Below are 19376 nucleotides of genomic sequence, written 5' to 3' on the forward strand. Positions count from 1 at the left end.
CAGTCCCCTCGTATCGCAAAGAGGTGGATAGGGTGTTAATTGAAAATTAACTCCGATCCTACATTCCCCACTGTCCTACAGCTATTCTCCACACAGGCTCAGTGGGACTGCCTTGGGGGAAGGAAGGGGATGTTACGCGTGTTCCTGCTTAGCACCCAGAGTACCTGCTTTCCAGATGCACACCTCTTAAACTATAATTTTCTTGGTTTGTTTTTTTTTTTTTTTTTTTTACAAGTAGGTCTAGGAAACAGAACAATGACAGGAGGATCATTGTGAGACAATAGATATGCAGAATTGTAGCCAAAATCTGAATTCACCAGAAACCAATAAGCTGAAATAGCCACAACCAACTGTCCATAGCCTTGTCTAGAATGGCTTTAAACAAAAAATATAAAGAGCCATGGACAGTCTCCTTACCCCTGTCCAGAATTTGATGTAAACAACATCCATAGAAACTGGGATTGTTAAGAAAGTTTATCCATACATCTGGATAGCAATAAAAAGCGTTTCCTAGGAAACTGTAAAATCCTGTACCAAGCAGTGTACAGCCAAGCCGAGAGGAACATCAGGTTGATTTATATTTTCAAGGTACAACTTTGCATGATTTCTTTTAGATCCTGTGATAATGTACAAGGAGAGCATGTGTGAAGGTCAGGGCTGGTTTTTTTTTGTTTGTTTGCTTGCTTTCTTCTCTGAAATGTCTCTTGTGTAACTCATTGGTCTGGGTTTTCACTTCAATTCTCGTGTGTAATAACAGGGCATTACCGCTCCCTGTGTCTGTCCTTCCTGTTCACACCAAGCTGCATCAGTAATTTCCTTCTGCTGCCAAAGAAACAACGGTTTCGTGTCTTCCCATTTCTTCAAGAACCGCCGCCAGCGTGCTCAGGTTGCCGTCAGGGAAATTCTGGGCTTCCCAGAGATCCAGGATCACCCCGGTTGGACTCGATTTCGTAGCAAAATAATTTAGGTACCTGCAACAAGCCAAAAGGAAACTCATTTTTTGAGCTGTATGAAGGCTACCTGAATTTATATGATTTCAGCCCAGCCCATTGCTGGTGCTGTCAAGGCGCTCATCTCCTGTGCGGTCAGTTTGACCAGTCTGTAGACAGATCTGCTGTCATTCATCTTCACCAGGACCCTTTTGCACATCCCTCCTGGGGGGCTTCACCACCCGACCACACACAGGCAGCCCTGCTCACCTGTCCAGTTTCAGCTTGTGGGCCAGCATCCGCCAGTCGTGGCCCCTGGTCTGGGGTGCGTCCAGGCTGCTGCACAGCTTCTGCCTTATTGGGAGGGGGATGCTGAAAGCGCTGGGCCCTACTATGGTGGTGATGGTGCCTGCTGAGTCCATGGGAGGATAATCGATGCCAGTAGGTTCCTAAAGTTGGAAAGAAAGCAAAAAAATACAAAAATACAGCAGTTTTGTTACTGAGTGCAGAGACGATTGTAGAAGTATATCCTCTGAGACTCAGTGCTTTTACTTGCATTAGAGGGAAGCAGCCCTCGGCTAATCAAGTGTTTACGTTAGCTGAAAAAGAGAAATATTTATAACTGACTTTGGGTAGACAGCAGATTTTTTTTTATCTTTTTTTTTTTTTTGAGGGTGAAGATTACTATGGCTGGACAAAATTGAGCCCATCTTAATTAATCACTTACTGGAGATAATGAAAAATCAGGCACTTTGACACATTTCAGAGCAAATTGCTACTACTAGGGCAGAACGGGGCTTTCCCGGCTTGGCTCCAGGAGCCCCTTCCCAGCAGCCCCCCAAGTCCCCCACCCCACACAGAGCCAGCACCGGGCTCACGCTGCTGACACCCCTTTGACAGCACCCACACTCTCCAAAGTCTCTGATGCCAGGCACGCCACAGAGAGACGGTGCCCCAGGCACAAGCTGATCCCTCATTTTCATGCAGCTTTAACTCTGTGCTGGAGAGAGATGGAGCGTGAGCGCTCAGGGGGAGCGGCCGTGGCCTTCCTCCCCAAGACCAGCACTGCGCTCAACAGCAGTGGCAGCAGTGTTTCAAGGGGAAAGTCACCTCCAAAGCCAGCCTGTCCCCTGCGGGTACAGGGTTGATGCTCTCCAATGTGGTCCTCCCAGTTGCGAGGCTCCCCATGACACAGTTGTAATGTAGCCCCGCTGGGAATAACAAGTGGTTGGCTCTTCTGGGCAAGGATTTTATCTCTTCCTTGGCCTGGAAGGATTTAGCACCCACAGGTAGGTGAAAAGAGCAGCTCAGTAGCTGGTAGGACAAGGGTAGGTGGTCAATTTGGACGGTCGGGTTTGCTTAAGAACGACGAGGTCCTGCAGGGTGGCTGAACGCCCCGCCAAACCCCATCGACGCCGACTGGCCGCCTGACCGTGCAGCGGGGACGCTCCTCCCACGCGCAGCACTTGTCACCTCCAGCTGCCAAAGCACACAAGGGAAGAAGCGGCACGCAGGGCTGGGTCTCCTTTCATGTGTCTCAGCCGCCTTCTCAATTGCTCTCCTTTGCAGCATGACTGGCCTGAGGCCGGGCTGGCAGAAACAGGGGAGCTGCTCCGTCTCTGCCTCTGCCCAAGTCACAGCCCTGGGCAGCCAGAAACACCCGTACAAAAGACTCGTCATTAAATGTTAATTTGTTTGCTCCTCTGTGAGCTGCCTTGTTGCTTTGTGTCAAACTGGCTGTCGGGAAGGCCATGTAAAACCTGAAATTGTCTCAAAACCAGGCAATGCCTGGTTTGACCTGCCATCGCAAATCCCCCAGGAAGCTTGTTGGAGATGCCCACAGTCACACACAGTCTTTGGTTTCCCCCTCAAAAAAGTACTCAGGGTTGGAAAGGGGAGAGCCAGTATCCATGAGCAATGAACAGAATTAAACCTCTTTTGCCTCCACCCTTTTATCCACAGCAATTAATTCTATTCCACTCTATAAATATGCCTTTTTTTTTTTTTTTTTTTTTTTTTTTTGAAATGGCACTTTAGGCAATCACTGAAATTTCTAACCAAGGAAGGTTTATGCCACACTGTAATGTCTCAGTTCACATGCCCAAAGCAGTGCCGAATGTGGCATCCCTACTTGGGTGCCAAGGCCCTGCATCACAGACTGGCCGCCCCAACCCCACCGCTTCAGGCAATGAGCTACTGTCCTCCAACTGCCTGGCAGCGGTGGCTGCCCGGGAGCCGGCAACGTGACTTGTATGCCACCGCTGCTGCCTGCAGGCTCGCCTGCGCTGGCAGGTCCGAAGCGGCTGTAGGGTGGTGGTGACTGGTGGCATCGCAGACGGACAGCCTTCCCTTTTTATTCTGGGCAAAGGGACGCAAGTGACACATTGAGGCAGCGCTGCCCCGGCTCTCGAGGTGGCCTGCTGCCCCAGGTGCATCAGGATGGCTGCAGAGGGAGTCCAGGTATCCGTGGCGGTGCCCTGGGGCTCTTTCGGGTGAGTCCCGACAGGCAGCACAAGATAAAAAGGGGGCTTCAAAAACAAACGGTGGGAGACCTTTATCTCACTCTTCCTCTTGCCTCACAAATTTGCATGTTTTGTCCCTCATTGCATTTGTATTTTTGAAGTCCCAGTGGAAGGCACTGTACAAAGCCAGAATAAGACAGTTCAATCTGCAGAATTTTACATCTTTTACAGGGGACAAAAAAGAAAGCCCATAAAGGGAGGATGCAGGAGACTGCGTTACTATATTTTTACCACAGGGTGACAGAGGCAGAGAGGCAGATCCAGCAACGAAGAAAGGTGCCAGCATGGTCCTGCAATGCCTCACTGCTAGCTGCCTGCCTCCCCCACAAGAAGGGAATAATGTGTGCAATTTGAAATCACCAGAAGCAAACCAAACCAGACACCATCTGAAAGCAGAGACCAAAACACACCCTTACATGACCTTGTTAGTCACCAGAAGAAAGTGTGAGGAACCACAGCTAAGGTTTCCTGATGCCTGGTCTGGTGTCTTTATCGCAACAACCCCTTCCTCTTACGCCTCTAGAGGCATACACATTGTTTTCCAGGTTGCTGTTATTACACTTCCAGATAACTTTTGTCATCAAACCAGCTGAGTTTTAGGTTTTTTTTCTAGTAACAAAGTTGACACAACCCTGCATGCCAGCCCTTAGCAGCCCAAGGTCCTCCTGCCCCTCACTTGGGCTCATGAACATCACTACATGTCAACCAGGAGGAGCAATTTTGCAGTAGGCATCCTTGATAGCGGCAGTATTATTCCCTCCCTCTATTCATCCCTGATGGATGGGATCGCAGCACAAGACAAGAATATTATTCTATTCCCTCTGAATCCATTACCAGGCCCTATTACACACAAGCAGCTGAAGATGATTATAGTGTATACTTGCATTTCATTAAAGTTACTCTCAGTTCTTTCTTTTCTCTGCGAGGTTAAATTAGAGATTACCTCAATGCAGCACTTATTACAATAATTGTTTATGATACTTGTTTTACCATCTGTCTTCAACACTGTGTAGTCCCCAGCTGAATATGTAACTTTACACCCAATAACCAAGCAGATGTTATGGGTAATGGCGCACACCATCGGGGCCCTACAGCACAAGTAACTTTTGTCTGTGGTCTCCCAGCCTTTCCCCAAGTCAGCCAGCAGCAATTGCTGCCCAAGAGCCTGCTCTTCGTAGCCACCAAGTGTACCAGGCACAAAAGTCACCAGCACATTCACTGAAGTCAATGCCATTTCACACCTGAACGTGTTGCTTGGTCTCAGCCCTAAACTTGACTGCCCCAAGGAGCAAAAATTCCCAGGTGCTATGTAGCTTCAGCAAAGATATTCCAAAACTTATGATCATTTTTCTACTGGAAGATGTCAGCTGTCATATGAAAAATTGTCAGAGATAATAGTCAGGATTTGTAGCAGTAGCAAAACCTGAGGACAAAAGTCTATTGCAACTAGACCATCGGATATTCTCTCTTGCACAGCAGTTATTACGTAGGATCAGAGTGGAGTGGCTCATGCAAACATATGGCAATGACATTTTCCTATTCTCCCTCCTGTTGTCTTGTGGTCTTGTGGACTGCCAGGAAACAGGACCATGCAGTGCTTTGCAAGATGCATTAGGAAGTGGTAGGCAAAGAGCTCCTCCACATAGACACAGAAAGGCGGCACTAGCAGGGAGACCATAGCTGCCCTCCTCCCTCCTTTGAAGGGAGGAAACTCCCTTCCAGATGAGAGAAACTAAGGGAAAATGCAACAGGCGATAAAAAACAACGACTTAATCCATCCCTTTTGTCCATCCCAGAAGTCAGGAGGAAAATGGGAAGCACTAAACAGGTAGCAATGGGAAAGGATATACCTCCTTAGCCCTCCCCAGTTCCTGCAGTCGGATAGAGAAGTGCACCGATGTCATTTACCTCTGAGACGGAGCAGTTGAGCTGGAAGATCTGCCCTTCTCCTTCGACCTGCCGCACACAGAGTTTGCACACCAGCTCCAGGGTATTCAGGCTGAACCTTTCCAGCGTGAAGGTGCAGTGCAGGTTCCTCTGGCATCCACTCCAGATGTGGTAAAAGGGAATCTCCTGCAAGAGAAAAGCAAAAAAAAGTATAGTAAGGGAGGGATGTGGGACCAGGGCACAGATGCTATATGACCAGAGACCGTGGGCTCCATGCTACTGTCACTGGGAATGGTCCAGGGAAAGAAATGTCCACGGCACTGCAGCCTGGCACTCGGTGTTTTTTAAACACTGCTGTGTGTCACTGTATTTCTTCAAGCCTCAGCGCTAGGATCCAATGTGAATGGTTTGTGCTGCTCACCTGGTATTTAGCCAGCAGTTTGCTCTTCCAGAGAGAGTGGGCAATGTCATGAATGGACAGGCGGAGGTTGTGGGTGCTTCCTTTAAAATGCAAAGCTTTGGGTTCCTCCAAAAGCTGCCCGCCCATCTGCCGCTCCAGCTGGAGGACCTCCTGCAGTATGGTGATAACAAGAAGAAAGCAGTCAGGTTTCATCAAGACAGAACAATGGTGTTCTGATTCCTCAAGATCAGCTGCTGTAGATGTGGTAACTTACATAATACAGAAAAAAAATGCACAGGCATTGCACAGACTTGGGTTTCCTCGTGAACCTGAATTGCACTAGTGGATCTGAGTGTAACCAACCCCCTCGCCCCATCATACAGCAGCAGCCCAGCAGGGATGCAGGCACCCATGTCTCCTTTGGGAGACACAGCATTATCTGACATGTCCTATAAGCAGAAAGCTTAATTGCCTGCAATTATATTCAACAGAAAAACTTTCCATACAGGCGCTGTTTGAATACTGAAATGTATGTCTTCTCCAGCGCTCACCAAACTGGACATCTAATGGTAGCTTTACTATTTTGCTTTTGGAAGCTCTTATTTGCGTAGGTCCTGCTGGTATGGGACCTGTGCATGCTGCTGGTCCTTCAGCTTGAAGCCTCCTGGCAAACTGCTCCGTGACAGAGCGGTACAGGAGACAGCAGATGCCTACTCTGAGACTAACTGTCAAGCAGGATGGTATCAAAACAAGAGCAAGACACTGTGATGGAGCACTTTGTACATACGAATACTTAAGTTCAGGATTACTGAAATATTGATCTTGTACTTAAAAGCTAGTAAGCCAAGAGTCTGGTCGTTTTCTGCAGCTAAAAATAAATACATGCCTGTAACTAATGGGACCACTGTGGATCATTGCCTACAAACAGCCTAATTGTAGTCCACATGGAAGAAGCAAGTACAAAAGCACCTACATGAGCCCCGTTAGAAACCAACACAGCCAAACTCAGTCACATTTAATTACAAGAGCCAACCAACGAACCAGTCTCACGCAGCCAAAGCCAGACACGCACAGAGTGAGCACACTCAAAGAGTACACGGGCATACAAAACCAGGATGCTACCCCAGGCCGACTAAAGGAGCCTCCATTTTAGATAAGCACAAAACAAGCTACTATTGATCACGTTCAGGATCTAGTTAACATACAAGAAAAGCCCCTGACCCTGGCGAGCGCAGCACCTGGCAGGTACTGAAGCTAAAATGATGTTTGTTTATCAGCCATTAGAGGAAAAAAAACAAAATCAGGAAACCTTTTAGATTAAGGTTATGCCAATGAATCAGTTCCAGCTTCTTTCCAGTGCCCCCTAATTACCTCGTCAAGATGTCTAAAGAGCAATCGATAGTAATTATCTGATTACTATAGATCTTCATTATGTCCAAATTACCTCCCTGGAAGGGCCAGAAGATGACTCGTGGCACTGCGTGAGCTAATTGCAGACACCACCTCTCAGGCACACGGGGCGTGGGGGCCGAACAACTGCTCCTGCCCGTGCAGCGCCTGCCCCGGGAGCTGCACTGCTGTGGGGAAGAACATTGCAGCGTGATGCTGCACCATCCCACCCACCAGATCTGGGTGTCTAGTTTCGATATCCCACTTTTGGTAGCCACCCTTGGTCACCGTAGCCCCTCTACATGCTCCAACTGGAGGGTGCCAAGCAGTCCGTGCTTCTTCCATGCTGCTCAGCTAATTAATTCAGAATTAATTTGGAGCCATGATTTGCACAGCCCTTCAAACCTGCAGGCTGGATCTAGCCATATGGCATTTTATTTAGAGCAGTGCTTATTCCACTGGCTGGTGTCTCTATGCCCTCCTGAGCCAAAATCCGAGCTGTGCATTGCTTGCCCTGTGCACAGGTGGTTCTGGCCACCCTCCCCTTTCCCTCTCACCACCCCTGTGAGCTGGGACTCACGCCCTTACACTCCTCCTAGGAGAGGGAGCTGTGTAAGGCATCGCTCCATCGTCAGCGCCAGGACAGCCACAACCTGTATTTGGAAAGGGCTTCCTCATTAACGGGGCACAAGCAAGCAGCGGCGCTCAGTCTAAGCTGTTGCCTTTCTTCATTAGAGGGAAAAATAAGCATTAAGTAACTGAGAGAAGATCCCATGCCTCTTGTGCCTATTTTTTGGGGTTTTTTTGGCGACAGTTACTGTGCAGTGCGAGGTGGGTTGGGGGATGCCACCCTGCTACAGCCAGAAATCATTCACTCGACCCCAGTGTGGGAGGCAGCCGTTTCTGCATGCCTGGCTGATCAGCCCCTGCCACACATGGCTCACACACCTCAATCTCAAAGTCATACATGAAGAAACAGATGAGAATAAAGCCGCTGGATTTCTTTACAATTATCGTATTGCTACTTTTTTACAGCAGACTAGCTTGGGCATCCGCCTCAAAGTGCAAAAATAAGCCTTAAAAAAAGAGGCCAGTGCTCGAGGTCACAGCTACCTTTGCCCTTCCCCAAAAAGCATTTTTGTGAGCATCCCGTCCGTGGCTCAGGCCCCTGTGGGGCAGAGGATGCTGCATGCGTGATGCACAGAGCCCACTCTGCTCCACAGCCTGGAGCCTCCACTCTGCTCCAGGAACCCTGCCAAGCCCTTCCCACAATAACCAATCCCTTATTGATGACAAGTCATTACACTTCCCTACTGTACTGTGGGTGCCAGCAGTTCGGCAGCGAGGGCTTACACTGCATGATGAGAGGAAAAGCCTGCTGGATAAATACAGCACTGTGTTTTATACCGCAACTGCTTGTCTTCCTTTGGTGGCTCTTAGGACACATTCAGCATATGGCACACTCATTCCTAGTTGTAAATAATAACAGAATGCATTTGGTTGCCTATTAAAATAAACACATAATCCCCTACAAAGGCTCTTCCAAACCTCAGACATCCCATTGTGGGAACATCTCATGCTGCTCTTCCCTCCCCTGGCCATGCCTTGCCTGGAGCAGCCAGCCCCAAGACACCGAGATGTTGCAGCTGGTGCCTTGCTTGCTGCGTACAACTTTCCCCCCCTCTCCAAATTACTTTTAACCTCAGGACCTGCTGGTCCAGCCCCGTCTGCACGCCTTGTCCCCCACAGCCAGCAGTAATTGCCCAGCGAATGCCTTCCCTTTGGCAATATGGCAGTGCCAAGGACGTCCTCCCAGCACGGCTGGGGCTGCTGTGGTGCCAGCTGTTGTGAAGGCATGCAGCAAACACCCCAACCTTTTTTTTTTTTTCTTTCTACATAGTCATAGTTTGAGTCTACACAACACCATCACACAGGGCTGGTTTGTATACACCGGTTCGTACACACCAGTCCATGCTCAACCCTTTCATCTTACACATAACCCAGCAACTGGGCACCGTTCTGTGAGCATCTGCACAGGTCAGGGGCACTCATCCTACCTGACCCTCAAGGCAGAATGGTGGGCACTCGTCTGAGAGCAAAGGCTGCAGCTCTGGCTGGGGGGTCTGCACCATCTACCCCAGCGGTGGCCGATGCCTCCACCCAGATGGAGCTGCTGAAGGGAGAGGCTGCAGTGCAGACCTCAGGCTGCAGGAAGGGCCTAGACCTTTCTCCTGGGGCAGGGACAGGCGGCAGACCTGCCTGCAAAAGGTCTGCCCAGGCGGAGGACCTCCTGCAGCAGGAGTGGTGAGAAGGCTGCGTAATGTCAGGGAGGCTGAGAAGGAGTTAGATAGCTGGTTCCAAGCACAGTCTGCAGTGGACCCACAGCCCATGGCCAAACAGCCAAAAACTCCCCCACCGGCACACACAGAAGGGAGAGGGGCCAATAACGCAGAATGGACAGTTGCAATGGCAAGGACCAGCAGGAGGAAGAGACTTCCCCCGAAGCTTGAGGTGCCCTGGCAGAACCGCTTCACCACTCTGCAGACTGAAGAGGAAAGACCCATCACACCAGGGGAGACACTGGAGCCAAGTAAGGCAGCCTGATCTGCTCCCCGTGTAACAACCAGCGCAACTAAGAAAAGGCGATGGGCTGTAGTAATAGGTGACCCTCTTCTGGGAGGTACGGAGGCACCCATTTGCTGACCTGATGCACTCTCTAGAGAGGTGTGCTGCTTACTGGGGGCTCGCATCAGGGATGTCACCCAGAGACTACCAAGCCTCGCACAGTCCACTGACTATTACCCGCTGCTGTTGTTTCACGTGGGCACCAGCGATACAGCCAGGAGCAGCCTGAGGAGTATCAAGAAGGATTACAGAGCCCTGGGAGCAGCGGTAAGGGACTCTGGAGCGCAGGTAGTTCTTTCATCAATCCTCCTGGTCAAAGGGAAGGGGTTTGAAAGGGCCAGTCGAATCTGGTGAATCAACAAATGGTTACAGGACTGGTGCCACAGTCAGGGGTTTGGCTACAAAGCGAGACTATGAGACTCACTTTGAGAAACATGGTCTACTGGGGGCTGATGGGGTCCATCTGTCAGAGAAGGGGAAGAGCATCTTTGGTCATAGGCTTGCCAAACTGGTGAAGAGGGCTTTAAACTAAAGTTGCCGGGGGAGGGGAACCTCAATCCATCCCACTCCTACCAGTGTGATGCCAGTGCCAGCAACAGATGCCCAGAGCCTGGAGAAGGATCACAGGTCAGCAGGAGAGCACCTGAGGAGCAGCACAAAGTCCAGCCACTCCAGCCAGTAAGTCAGCTTCATCGGGGGCCCAACTTAAATGCCTCTATGCAAATGCACATAGCATGGGTAATAAACAAGAGGGGGTAGACACGTGCGCTCGCCTGCAGGGCTATGATCTTATTGGCATCATGGAGACGTGGTGGGATGGCTCCTATGACTGGAGTGCTGGAATGGAAGGATACAGGCTCTTTAGAAGGACAGGCAGGGGAGATGAAGAGGGGGTGTCACCCTCTATGTCAATGACCAGCTGGCATGCATGGAGCTCTCCCTGGGGATGGATGAGGAGCCAACCGAGAGCTTATGGGTCAGGATTAAAGGGAGGGCAGAGACAGGTGACATTATAGTGGGGGTCTGCTACAGGCCACCCGACAAGGAAGACCAAGCGGATGAGGCTCTCTGTAGACAGATAGGAGCAGCCTCACATTCACAAGCCCTGATCCTCATGGGGGACTTCAACCACCTGTTGATAGTCTGTTGGAGGGACAACACAGCAGGGCATAAGCAATCCAGGAGGTTACTGGAATGCATTGATGATAACTTCCTTCTCCAAGTGATAGAGGAGCCAATGAGGGGAGGTGCTATGCTGGACCTTGTTCTCAGCAACTAAGAGGGGCTGGTGGGGAACTGGCTGCAGTGGGGGCATGCCAAAAGGGCAGCCTTGGCTGCAGTGACCATGAAATGGTGGAGTTCAAGATCCTTAGAGCACCAAGAAGGGTGCATAGCAAGCTCACTACCCTGGACTTCAGGAGAGCAGACTTTGGTGTCTTCAGAGATCTGCTTGGTTGAGTACCATGGGATAAAGCCCTGGAGGGAAGAGGGGCCCAAGAAAGCTGGTTAATATTCAAGGATCACCTCCTCCAAGTTCAGGAGCAATGCATCCCAGCAAAGAGGAAGTCAGGCAAAAACACCAGGAGGCCTGCATGGATGAGCAAGGAGCTCCTGGACAAACTCAAACACAAAAAGGAAGCCTACAAGGGTGGAAGCAAGGACAGGTAGCCTGGGAGAACTACAGAGAAATTGTCTGAGCAGTCAGGGATCAGGTTAAGAAAGCTAAAGCCCTGATAGAATTAAATCTGGCCAGGGATGTCAAGGACAACAAGAAAAGCTTCTATAGATACGTCGGTGATAAAAAGAAGACTAGGGAAAATGTGGGCCCTCTCCAGAAGGAAATGAGAGACCTGGTTATTTATGATATGGAGAAGGCTGAAGTACTCAACGACTTTTTTGCCTCAGTCTTCACCGGCAAGTGCTCAAGCCACACTGCCCAAGTCACAGAAGGCAAAGGCAGGGACTGGGAGAATGAAGAAACACCCACTGTAGGAGAAGATCAGGTTCGAGACCATCTAAGGAACCTGAAGGTGCACAAGTCCATGGGACCTGATGAGATGCATCTGTGGGTCCTCAGGGAACTGGTGGATGAAGTTGCTAAGCCGCTATCCATCATATTTGAGAAGTCGTGGCAGTCTGGTGAAGTTCCTACTGACTGGAAAAAGGGAATAGCCCCCATTTTTAAAAAGGGAAAAAAGGAAGACCCGGGGAACTACAAGCCAGTCAGTCTCACCTCTGTGCCCAGCAAGATCATGGAGCAGATCCTCCTGGAAGCTATGCTAAGGACAATAAGGAGGGGATTGGTGAAAGCCAACATGGCTTCACTAAGGGCAAATTCTGCCTGACAAATTTGGTGGCCTTCTACAACAGGGTTACAGCATTGGTGGATAAGGGAAGAGCAACTGACATCATCTACATGGACTTGTGCAAAGCATTTGACACTGTCCCGCGTGACATCCTTGCCTCCAAATTGGAGAGACATGGATTTGACAGATGGACCATTCAGTGGATAAGGAATCGGTTGGATGGTCACACTCAAAGAGTTGTGGTCAGTGCCTCTATGTCCAAGTTGCGACCAGTGACGAGTGGCATTCCTCAGGGGTCGGTATTGGGACCGGCGCTGTTTCACATCTTTGTCGGCGACACAGACAGTGGGATGGAGTGCACCCTCAGAAAGTTTGCTGACAACACCAAGCTGTGTGGTGCAGTCAACATGCTGGAGGGAAGGGATGCCATCCACAGGGACCTTGACAGGCTTGAGAGGTGGGCCTGTGCGAACCGCATGAAGTTCAACAAGACCAAGTGCGAGGTCCTGCACATGGGTCGAGGCAATCCCAAGCACAAATACAGGCTGGGCGGAGAATGGATTGAGAGCAGTCCTGAGGATAAGGACTTGGGGATGTTGGTTGATGAGAAGCTCAACATGACCTGGCAATATGCGCTTGCAGCCCAGAAAGCCAACCGAATCCTGGGCTGCATCAAAAGAAACATGACCAGCAGGACGAGGGAGGTGATTCTCCCCCTCTACTCCACTCTGGTGAGATCCCACCTGGAGTACTGTGTTCAGCTCTGGGGCCCCCAACATAAGAAGGGCATGGACCTGTTGGAGCAAGTCCAGAGGAGGGCCACGAAGATCATCAGAGGCAGGGCTGTCTGCACTTGCCCAGAGAAGTTGTGGATGCCCTAGCCACAAGTGTTCCAAGGCCAGGTTGGATGGGGCTTTGCACAACCTGGTCTAGTGGAAGGTGTCCCTGCCCATGGCAGGGGGTTAGAACTAGATGATCTTTAAGGTCCTTTTCAACCCAAACCATTCTATGATTCTACGATTCTATGATGTGCAGCTAGTTTACTAGGTTCATTTTTCTTAAACCTTCTCCTTCCCCAGACCTTTAATTTCCAGAGAAGTGCAACTGATACATTCATAAGTTTGTGGCCAGCAAGTACATGTGCTTGTCCTCCTGTAAAGCACCAGATAGCTGGGTCTTGAACCCCATGGGTGGCCTTCCAGTCTTGGGGTAGACGTGCTAAAAAGAAGAAAATTAAAATGCACGTACTTTGCTGTAAAAAAGCAGTGGGTAAGAGCGGGATGGTGGCCGCCTGACTTTGCTTACCTTTCCTCATCAAATTACAAGCTCGCTTTGGGGTCTACCTGCAGCAGAAGCCCAAGGACTGGCCTGCTTCTCTCCCAAATGTTGGCTGCAGGTTCTGAGGTAAAAGATGGTTCCTCCGTGTTGCTCAGCGGCTCTCCTGACCCCTTCTGCTACGGCACCGAATTGGATTAACTTTACCTCACAGCTCTCCCCACAGTCTATTAGAAACAAACCAACAGCTCTTGAGTAACACCTAATTGGATTCCCCCAGCTCTGACTGCGTTAGCTGTCTGTTCAAGGCCCCTCCGAGGCTCTTATTATTACCTCAGGCCTTGACAAACCTGTGGAAAATTGTATTATGCAGCACAGGCATAAAACCATCAGGACTTTTGAAGCTTGACCACTACAAAAGATCCTTTTCACTTTTTTTAAAGAGGAAAAACAAAAGGGAGATCAGACTGGGGAAAATAATCATTTCTAAAATCCTGATAACACCAATGCATTGACAGAGGCCAAGCTCCCAGGCCCTGCACAGACAAAACCATGCTGAAGTCACGATATGCGGGCTTCAACCCTTATACTTTACTGCCTTTCTTACATATAGTGGAAGAGTATCCCCCCAGCAAAGCCTAGGCAGGCAGGCCTCGGTATCCCATAGTACCGGGGAGGAAAAAGGAGCGTGCCATTTGCGTGCCAGTGATGGAAGTCACTGCTCTGAAAAACACAAACACCTCCCAGCCAGTGTATGTGGGTTTGAATCCCAATAATTCCCACATGGAGCTGAGGAAACAAAAGCACATAGAGCACCAGGATGACTCTGCTTAGAGTCAGGCTTTGAACTCGTTTTGCTGCAAAGAGGCATTTGGGAAGTTGTGCTGGCTAAGATTAAAGAAAAAACCCCCACCTTTTAATAAGCTCCATTCTTACATGTGCAGTTGGAGCTACATATTTCATGCGTGCATCTATTATAGATACCATCTGTATAAATACAGGTACTTATAAAGAGAAATAGAAAGTATGATTATCTGTTTCCTCATCTGTATGTAGTGAGTGTGTGTTTGTATGCATGCCAGAATTACGCAGTGAGAGTAAGGTTATATAGTTAGAGATAGCAACAGCTTTGGTTTATTTTAGTTGCGAATTCCCAACACAAAAAGCTGCACGCGAAGAGGTGTAATAAAGCAGTATGAAAGCAGGCAGTGATTAACAGCCCAGACGCTTCTTTTATCATTACCAACTATTTACAAAGAAGCATTTATATGTTTCCGCATCTCTGGGGAGCTGGCACTTAGCATTAAAAATACATGAATAATGAATGAAGCCCCGTGTACCTTATGGCCTTTTAATAATGCAAAAATCTTAGGATCCAGGATATGATACAGGTAAACAAAGGAAAAAAGACTGGTGGGCAGAAAATAGTGTGAGATCCCTATGCAAAGGACAATTTATAGCGTGTGGGGGTTAAACTGTAAAACAGCAGCTTGTTGTCAAGCTCTTCCTCTAATTGGAAAAATAACCCAGGGAGCAGGAATGCACGGAGCAGAGGGTCTAGTCACCGCTATGACTGCAGTCATAGTCTGCATAGCTGGGAGAGCTGGAGAGGGAGAGAGAAAGCGAGCGAGAGAGCAACAACCACCTTAAGGGCATCCTGCGTGTCATCGAGGCAGTAGACGCGGATGCTGTACTCCAGCGAAGAGCAGGACAGCGGTCCAAAGATGGCCAGTTTGAGACGTTTGGCTGCTGCTTTGGTGATTGACTGTCCCACCAAGGCATAAGTGCTGAGGGTTTCTGTCAGGATATGGCAGGCCTCTGGGTCCAGCTGGATGTAGCACGGAGTGGTGAAGTTTTCCTCCCCGACCACCACCACATCCTAAGGGAGAAAGAGGCCAAGTCAGAGCTCCCAACCCCTTAGAGCTGCTCTCCTTTGAGACAGCAATGCCCCGTTCGAGCCTGGATGATGCACAAAGTCCTTGCTGTTTGCACCTTAGATTAATCAAGATTTAAAATTCCTGCTTCCAGCTTTTCTCCTGCGGGGAGTGGATGATTCCTCTGGGGTGCTGGTGGTGATGATGGCAGTAGAAACCTCCTCCTGTCCTCACTCCCCTAAGACTTGCAACTCTTTCGTCTGAGCCCTGCAGCAGCTTTTAAAGCCCTGGCTTTAGAGTTGGGCAAATAATGAAAATATCACCAATACTTTATTGAAAAAGATACTGCAGAACTAATCATTCGGTGACCATGATTTAACATCAGTAGTCGCAGGCGTGTGGAAGAAGTAACTGCCCTTCACTTCCTAAGCATGACAATAAGGAGTTACAAAAACTCAAGGAAGGGAAGTAACCTCTACAGTGGCCGAATACCACATCTACATGAAATATCACCTGCTGCTTCGTCAGAATAATCCTCCGTGACGACACTGCAGGGTGAAGGAAAAAAATAGATATAGCCTGAATGCAGACAACCTCCCCATCCTGTGCGTAAAGGCAAACAGCTCCCCTGCTAATTTCTCCATTCAACCCTGCGTGTAATATCCTGCACGCAACACAAGGTGCTTTGAATGGCTTTGAGAGAGAGCAGAAACGAAAAGGCAGCGGTGGATGACGGCTGCCTCTTGCAAAGCCACCAAGCACCACATGATGCTCAGCACAACTCATCTGTTTCACCTCTGCTGCCTGCAGGTCTGCAGCACAACGTACGCATCTGGCAGCTGAGCAGTGTGGGCTCAACTGAAACTTGTCATTAAGCTTGGGGGCCCCTAGTCTCAGGAAAGGCAAACGTGCCGTGTTTGCAGGGGTGGCACAATCCTTCTGGAGGGCAAGGTGCTGCAGCGCTGATTGCACCCCCCCCACAGCCATGCCAGCAACTGGCTCTGGCAGGAGGCGCTGGCCCCGAGCGATGCTGCAGGGGCGTGCGTGCATGCACGTGCGTGTGCACGTATGCGTATGCATGTGTGCATGCACATGTGGGGCTCAGCTTGGAGGAGCTGCTCCAGAACTGAGTGGAGGAAGAAGATCGCTGTGCTATGGCCAGGGACCCTGTGGATGCTGTGGAGGCTGTGCTGGCACCAGAGCATGTGCACGGCCGGTGGAGCAACCGCTCTGTCAAGGGCAGGAGGAGGACGGGGGGAGAAAATGAAGAGGTGCCAGTAACACACAGACACAAATAAGGAACATATGTGTGGTGCCAAGAGTCAGGCCGGTGGGGTGCAGATTAGTTGGCGAGACAGACCCATGTTCGCTGCACTCCCCCTCCCAGCATGAGGAAGAGCCGGTGCCACAGGCAGGGGACAAAAGCAAGAGCCTTTAGAAGGCAATGCCGGATACAGCGCTCTTACTGCTGTCAGCCCAACTGCCTTCAAAAGCCACCCTGCCCTCATTAAGCCTACCAGTAGGAGAAGGTGCCCTTGCCAAATTAATTATGTGAGACCAAACTGGTGGCAGCAGGTACGTAGGAGCACAGAGCTGGAGAGGAAGGCTCTGCCAGGATGGCCCAGCCTTGCTGCAAGCATCACTTTATGCTCCAGTTACAGTGGAGGATCCTTCTGCCACCCTGCCCCAGGGCATCCTCCTGCTGCACTACTGGCAAGGAACCACCCAGGCTCCCACCAAGCCTGCGCTGCCCGGCCACGCTTGTGCAGCTCCCGAGTTAACAGAGTGCAGAGTTGGATCCTGGCTGCCTGAACGGAATCAAAGTGATGTTCCACCAACACGTTAGGAGGGAAAAAGAAAAGAAAAGTAAGGCCTATACATTTTATTAAGCTGGCTGATGTCTTGATGCTGAAGCAGGATTTCATTTGCAGCATCATTTTCACTTTCTTGAAAACAGACTATAAACCAGGGGAGTTCAAACGACCCTGTAAAAAACATTTTCTTATTTCTAGAATCGAGTCAGAAATTATTTTCAGCCATTATTTTTTATTTTGCCTTTTCCCTTCCTTCTCTCCCCATGACTTCGGCACAGTATTCTGCCACGACCAAAAGCTCGTGTCAAAATCCTGCAATGCAGGCTCTTTCATGGAAAATAGCCAGTACTAGGAGGCACCAAACTGCCCCAAGACAGCATCTCTGTATAGGCACTGGGCAGCTTAGATACCCGGTGCACTCCTGCCTGCCCGCAGCAGCCATGCATCTCACACAGAAAACCCGAAATACAGGCATCCTGGTTCGGAAAGGCAGCTTCAGGATTAGCAGTGAACCCTCCACGCGGCCAGCACACAGGCTGAAGCTCCAGAGCCTCACCTCCCACGGCCCCTGGGCAGCCTGGTGCTTCAGCTGGATCTGCCAGTCCTCCATGTTGGGTTCTGCACAGTGGTGCATGGTTAAAATGACTGGCCGGGTCAGCAGCGCTCCTGGTGGGCCGCAGCTCACCACCGGTGTCAGCAGGGTTTGGCTGTCTTCTACAGGCGGCCTGACACATGGACAGAAAGACGGATACGTTAAGTGAGTTGAAAAAGGCAAAAAGGTACATCCAGGTATGTAAAAATAAAAGATTCTTCTCTTAAAATGAAAAGATTGTGCAAGCAAAGAATGCGTGGTTTTGCTTTGGGTTTTTTTTCCTCCAAATCCCAAAATGGTGGGGTTTTTGCCAAATATCGCTCATTTGTCAATGCAGGTTTAGGTGGCAGCAAATTATAGACCACACTTGCTGAGCATCCCCCCATTCTGAAGGATCCTTGCAGACCATATGCAGAGGCTTCATTTCACCCACTGCTGAAATGCAGTCACTGCAGCATTTGGCAGTTGTTTAGCAGCATACAAAAACTAGCAGTGGCTCTTGTAAGCACCACATGTGAGAATTATTTACTGCCTGGACAGAGAAAATTGGAGAACGAAGGAAGAGAATGAACTAATGAGCACGTCTGAAACCTTGTAAGTGGTATACAGCACATCTGAGATGTGCAGTTTGGGTTCGGAGCCATCACCAAACCCACTGATACTCCATTTTACTTAAAAGGCATTCAGATCTACTAGAATGGCTTTTGCAAATATGCCTGCGGGGAGCAGGTATCACTGGCAGCGGGGAAGAAAGGACGAAAGGATGGTAAGGAACAGCACAGAGGGCAAAACACTTGCAAAGCCTGTGATTTCTAGTGATAACTCAGAGCTGTCCAGTTAAAAACATGGGTATTGTCCAGCACGCTTGCATCCAGTCACTAGAAATGGGTGATAGGGGAAATCATAGAAATATATAGGATACATTGCATACACTGTAGTTTGTAAACAAGTGCGTGTGTCTGTGTGCGCGCGTGCATGCATGTGCATGTGTGCGCATGTGTAAAGTATCCCAGACCAACTGCTGAGGAGCTTAAAATCAGAGGAAGCATGAGTGACTTTAACTATCCCGACATCTGGTGTATGACAAATACAGCTGAATGTGCCTCATCAACTGCCTCCCTAAATAATACAGAGGACAAATTCATGATCCAGAAACCAGCAAGCAGGAGATTAAAAGTGTTCGATGTGTTCTGCACTTACAAATTCCAGATCTGCCCACAGGACCTCCCAGCTTCTGCTCCGGCTAAGGGTTCAATCCCATGTTGCATTTACAAATACTTTTAATTATATCTGTATTGGTCTCAGTGGAATTAGCTGAGACAACATTAAATACTGTTTATTTCTGCAAGTCTTTGCCTTTACCAAAAGAAAGAGCAAAAAAAGTAGCTGTAATCTTACATAGATAACATTTTCAAGAAGGCCAAATCAGGACAGAAGCTGTTTTGATACCCAATTTATTGCACCTATTCTGGCTATTGCAAAGATATGTCCACAGGCATATCCAAATTTTGCCCACCTTAATTCTCCCTGAATAATCCATTAATCCCACAGAAAATGAAAGACAAACTTTTGGGAAATTCTTTTTCGAAGTGGGACGAAGGCACTTTTGAAAAGTGTCTCTTATTGCTACAAATGTTGTGGGAGGTTTTTGTAACATTTGAGGAAAAAAGGTCCAGCATAGAAAAATTTAAATCTATGCAAATCAGTAAATCCAGATTATATGCATCTGTGGAAATTAACTGATGAGTTTACTAAATGACTTA

At 49.1% G+C, this 19376-nt stretch overlaps 1 protein-coding gene across 1 annotated transcript in view; it reads right to left on the bottom strand.

Annotated features, from left to right (window-relative positions):
- Window positions 1-625: 625 nt before the first annotated feature.
- The window catches only part of UNC5C (unc-5 netrin receptor C), a 269375-nt gene continuing 250624 nt past the window's right edge, over window positions 626-19376 (bottom strand). The window contains exons 12-17 of the mRNA XM_072861768.1: window positions 17578-17746; window positions 14979-15212; window positions 5760-5909; window positions 5360-5524; window positions 1200-1378; window positions 626-971 (exon numbers count right to left, since the gene is read on the bottom strand). Coding sequence (XP_072717869.1) covers window positions 806-971; window positions 1200-1378; window positions 5360-5524; window positions 5760-5909; window positions 14979-15212; window positions 17578-17746 — 1063 coding nt within the window. The 3' untranslated portion in view covers window positions 626-805. The remainder of the gene's footprint in view (window positions 972-1199; window positions 1379-5359; window positions 5525-5759; window positions 5910-14978; window positions 15213-17577; window positions 17747-19376) is intronic.

The sequence above is a fragment of the Ciconia boyciana genome, chromosome 5 (assembly GCF_034638445.1).
Source record: "Ciconia boyciana chromosome 5, ASM3463844v1, whole genome shotgun sequence".
NCBI lineage: Eukaryota > Metazoa > Chordata > Aves > Ciconiiformes > Ciconiidae > Ciconia > Ciconia boyciana.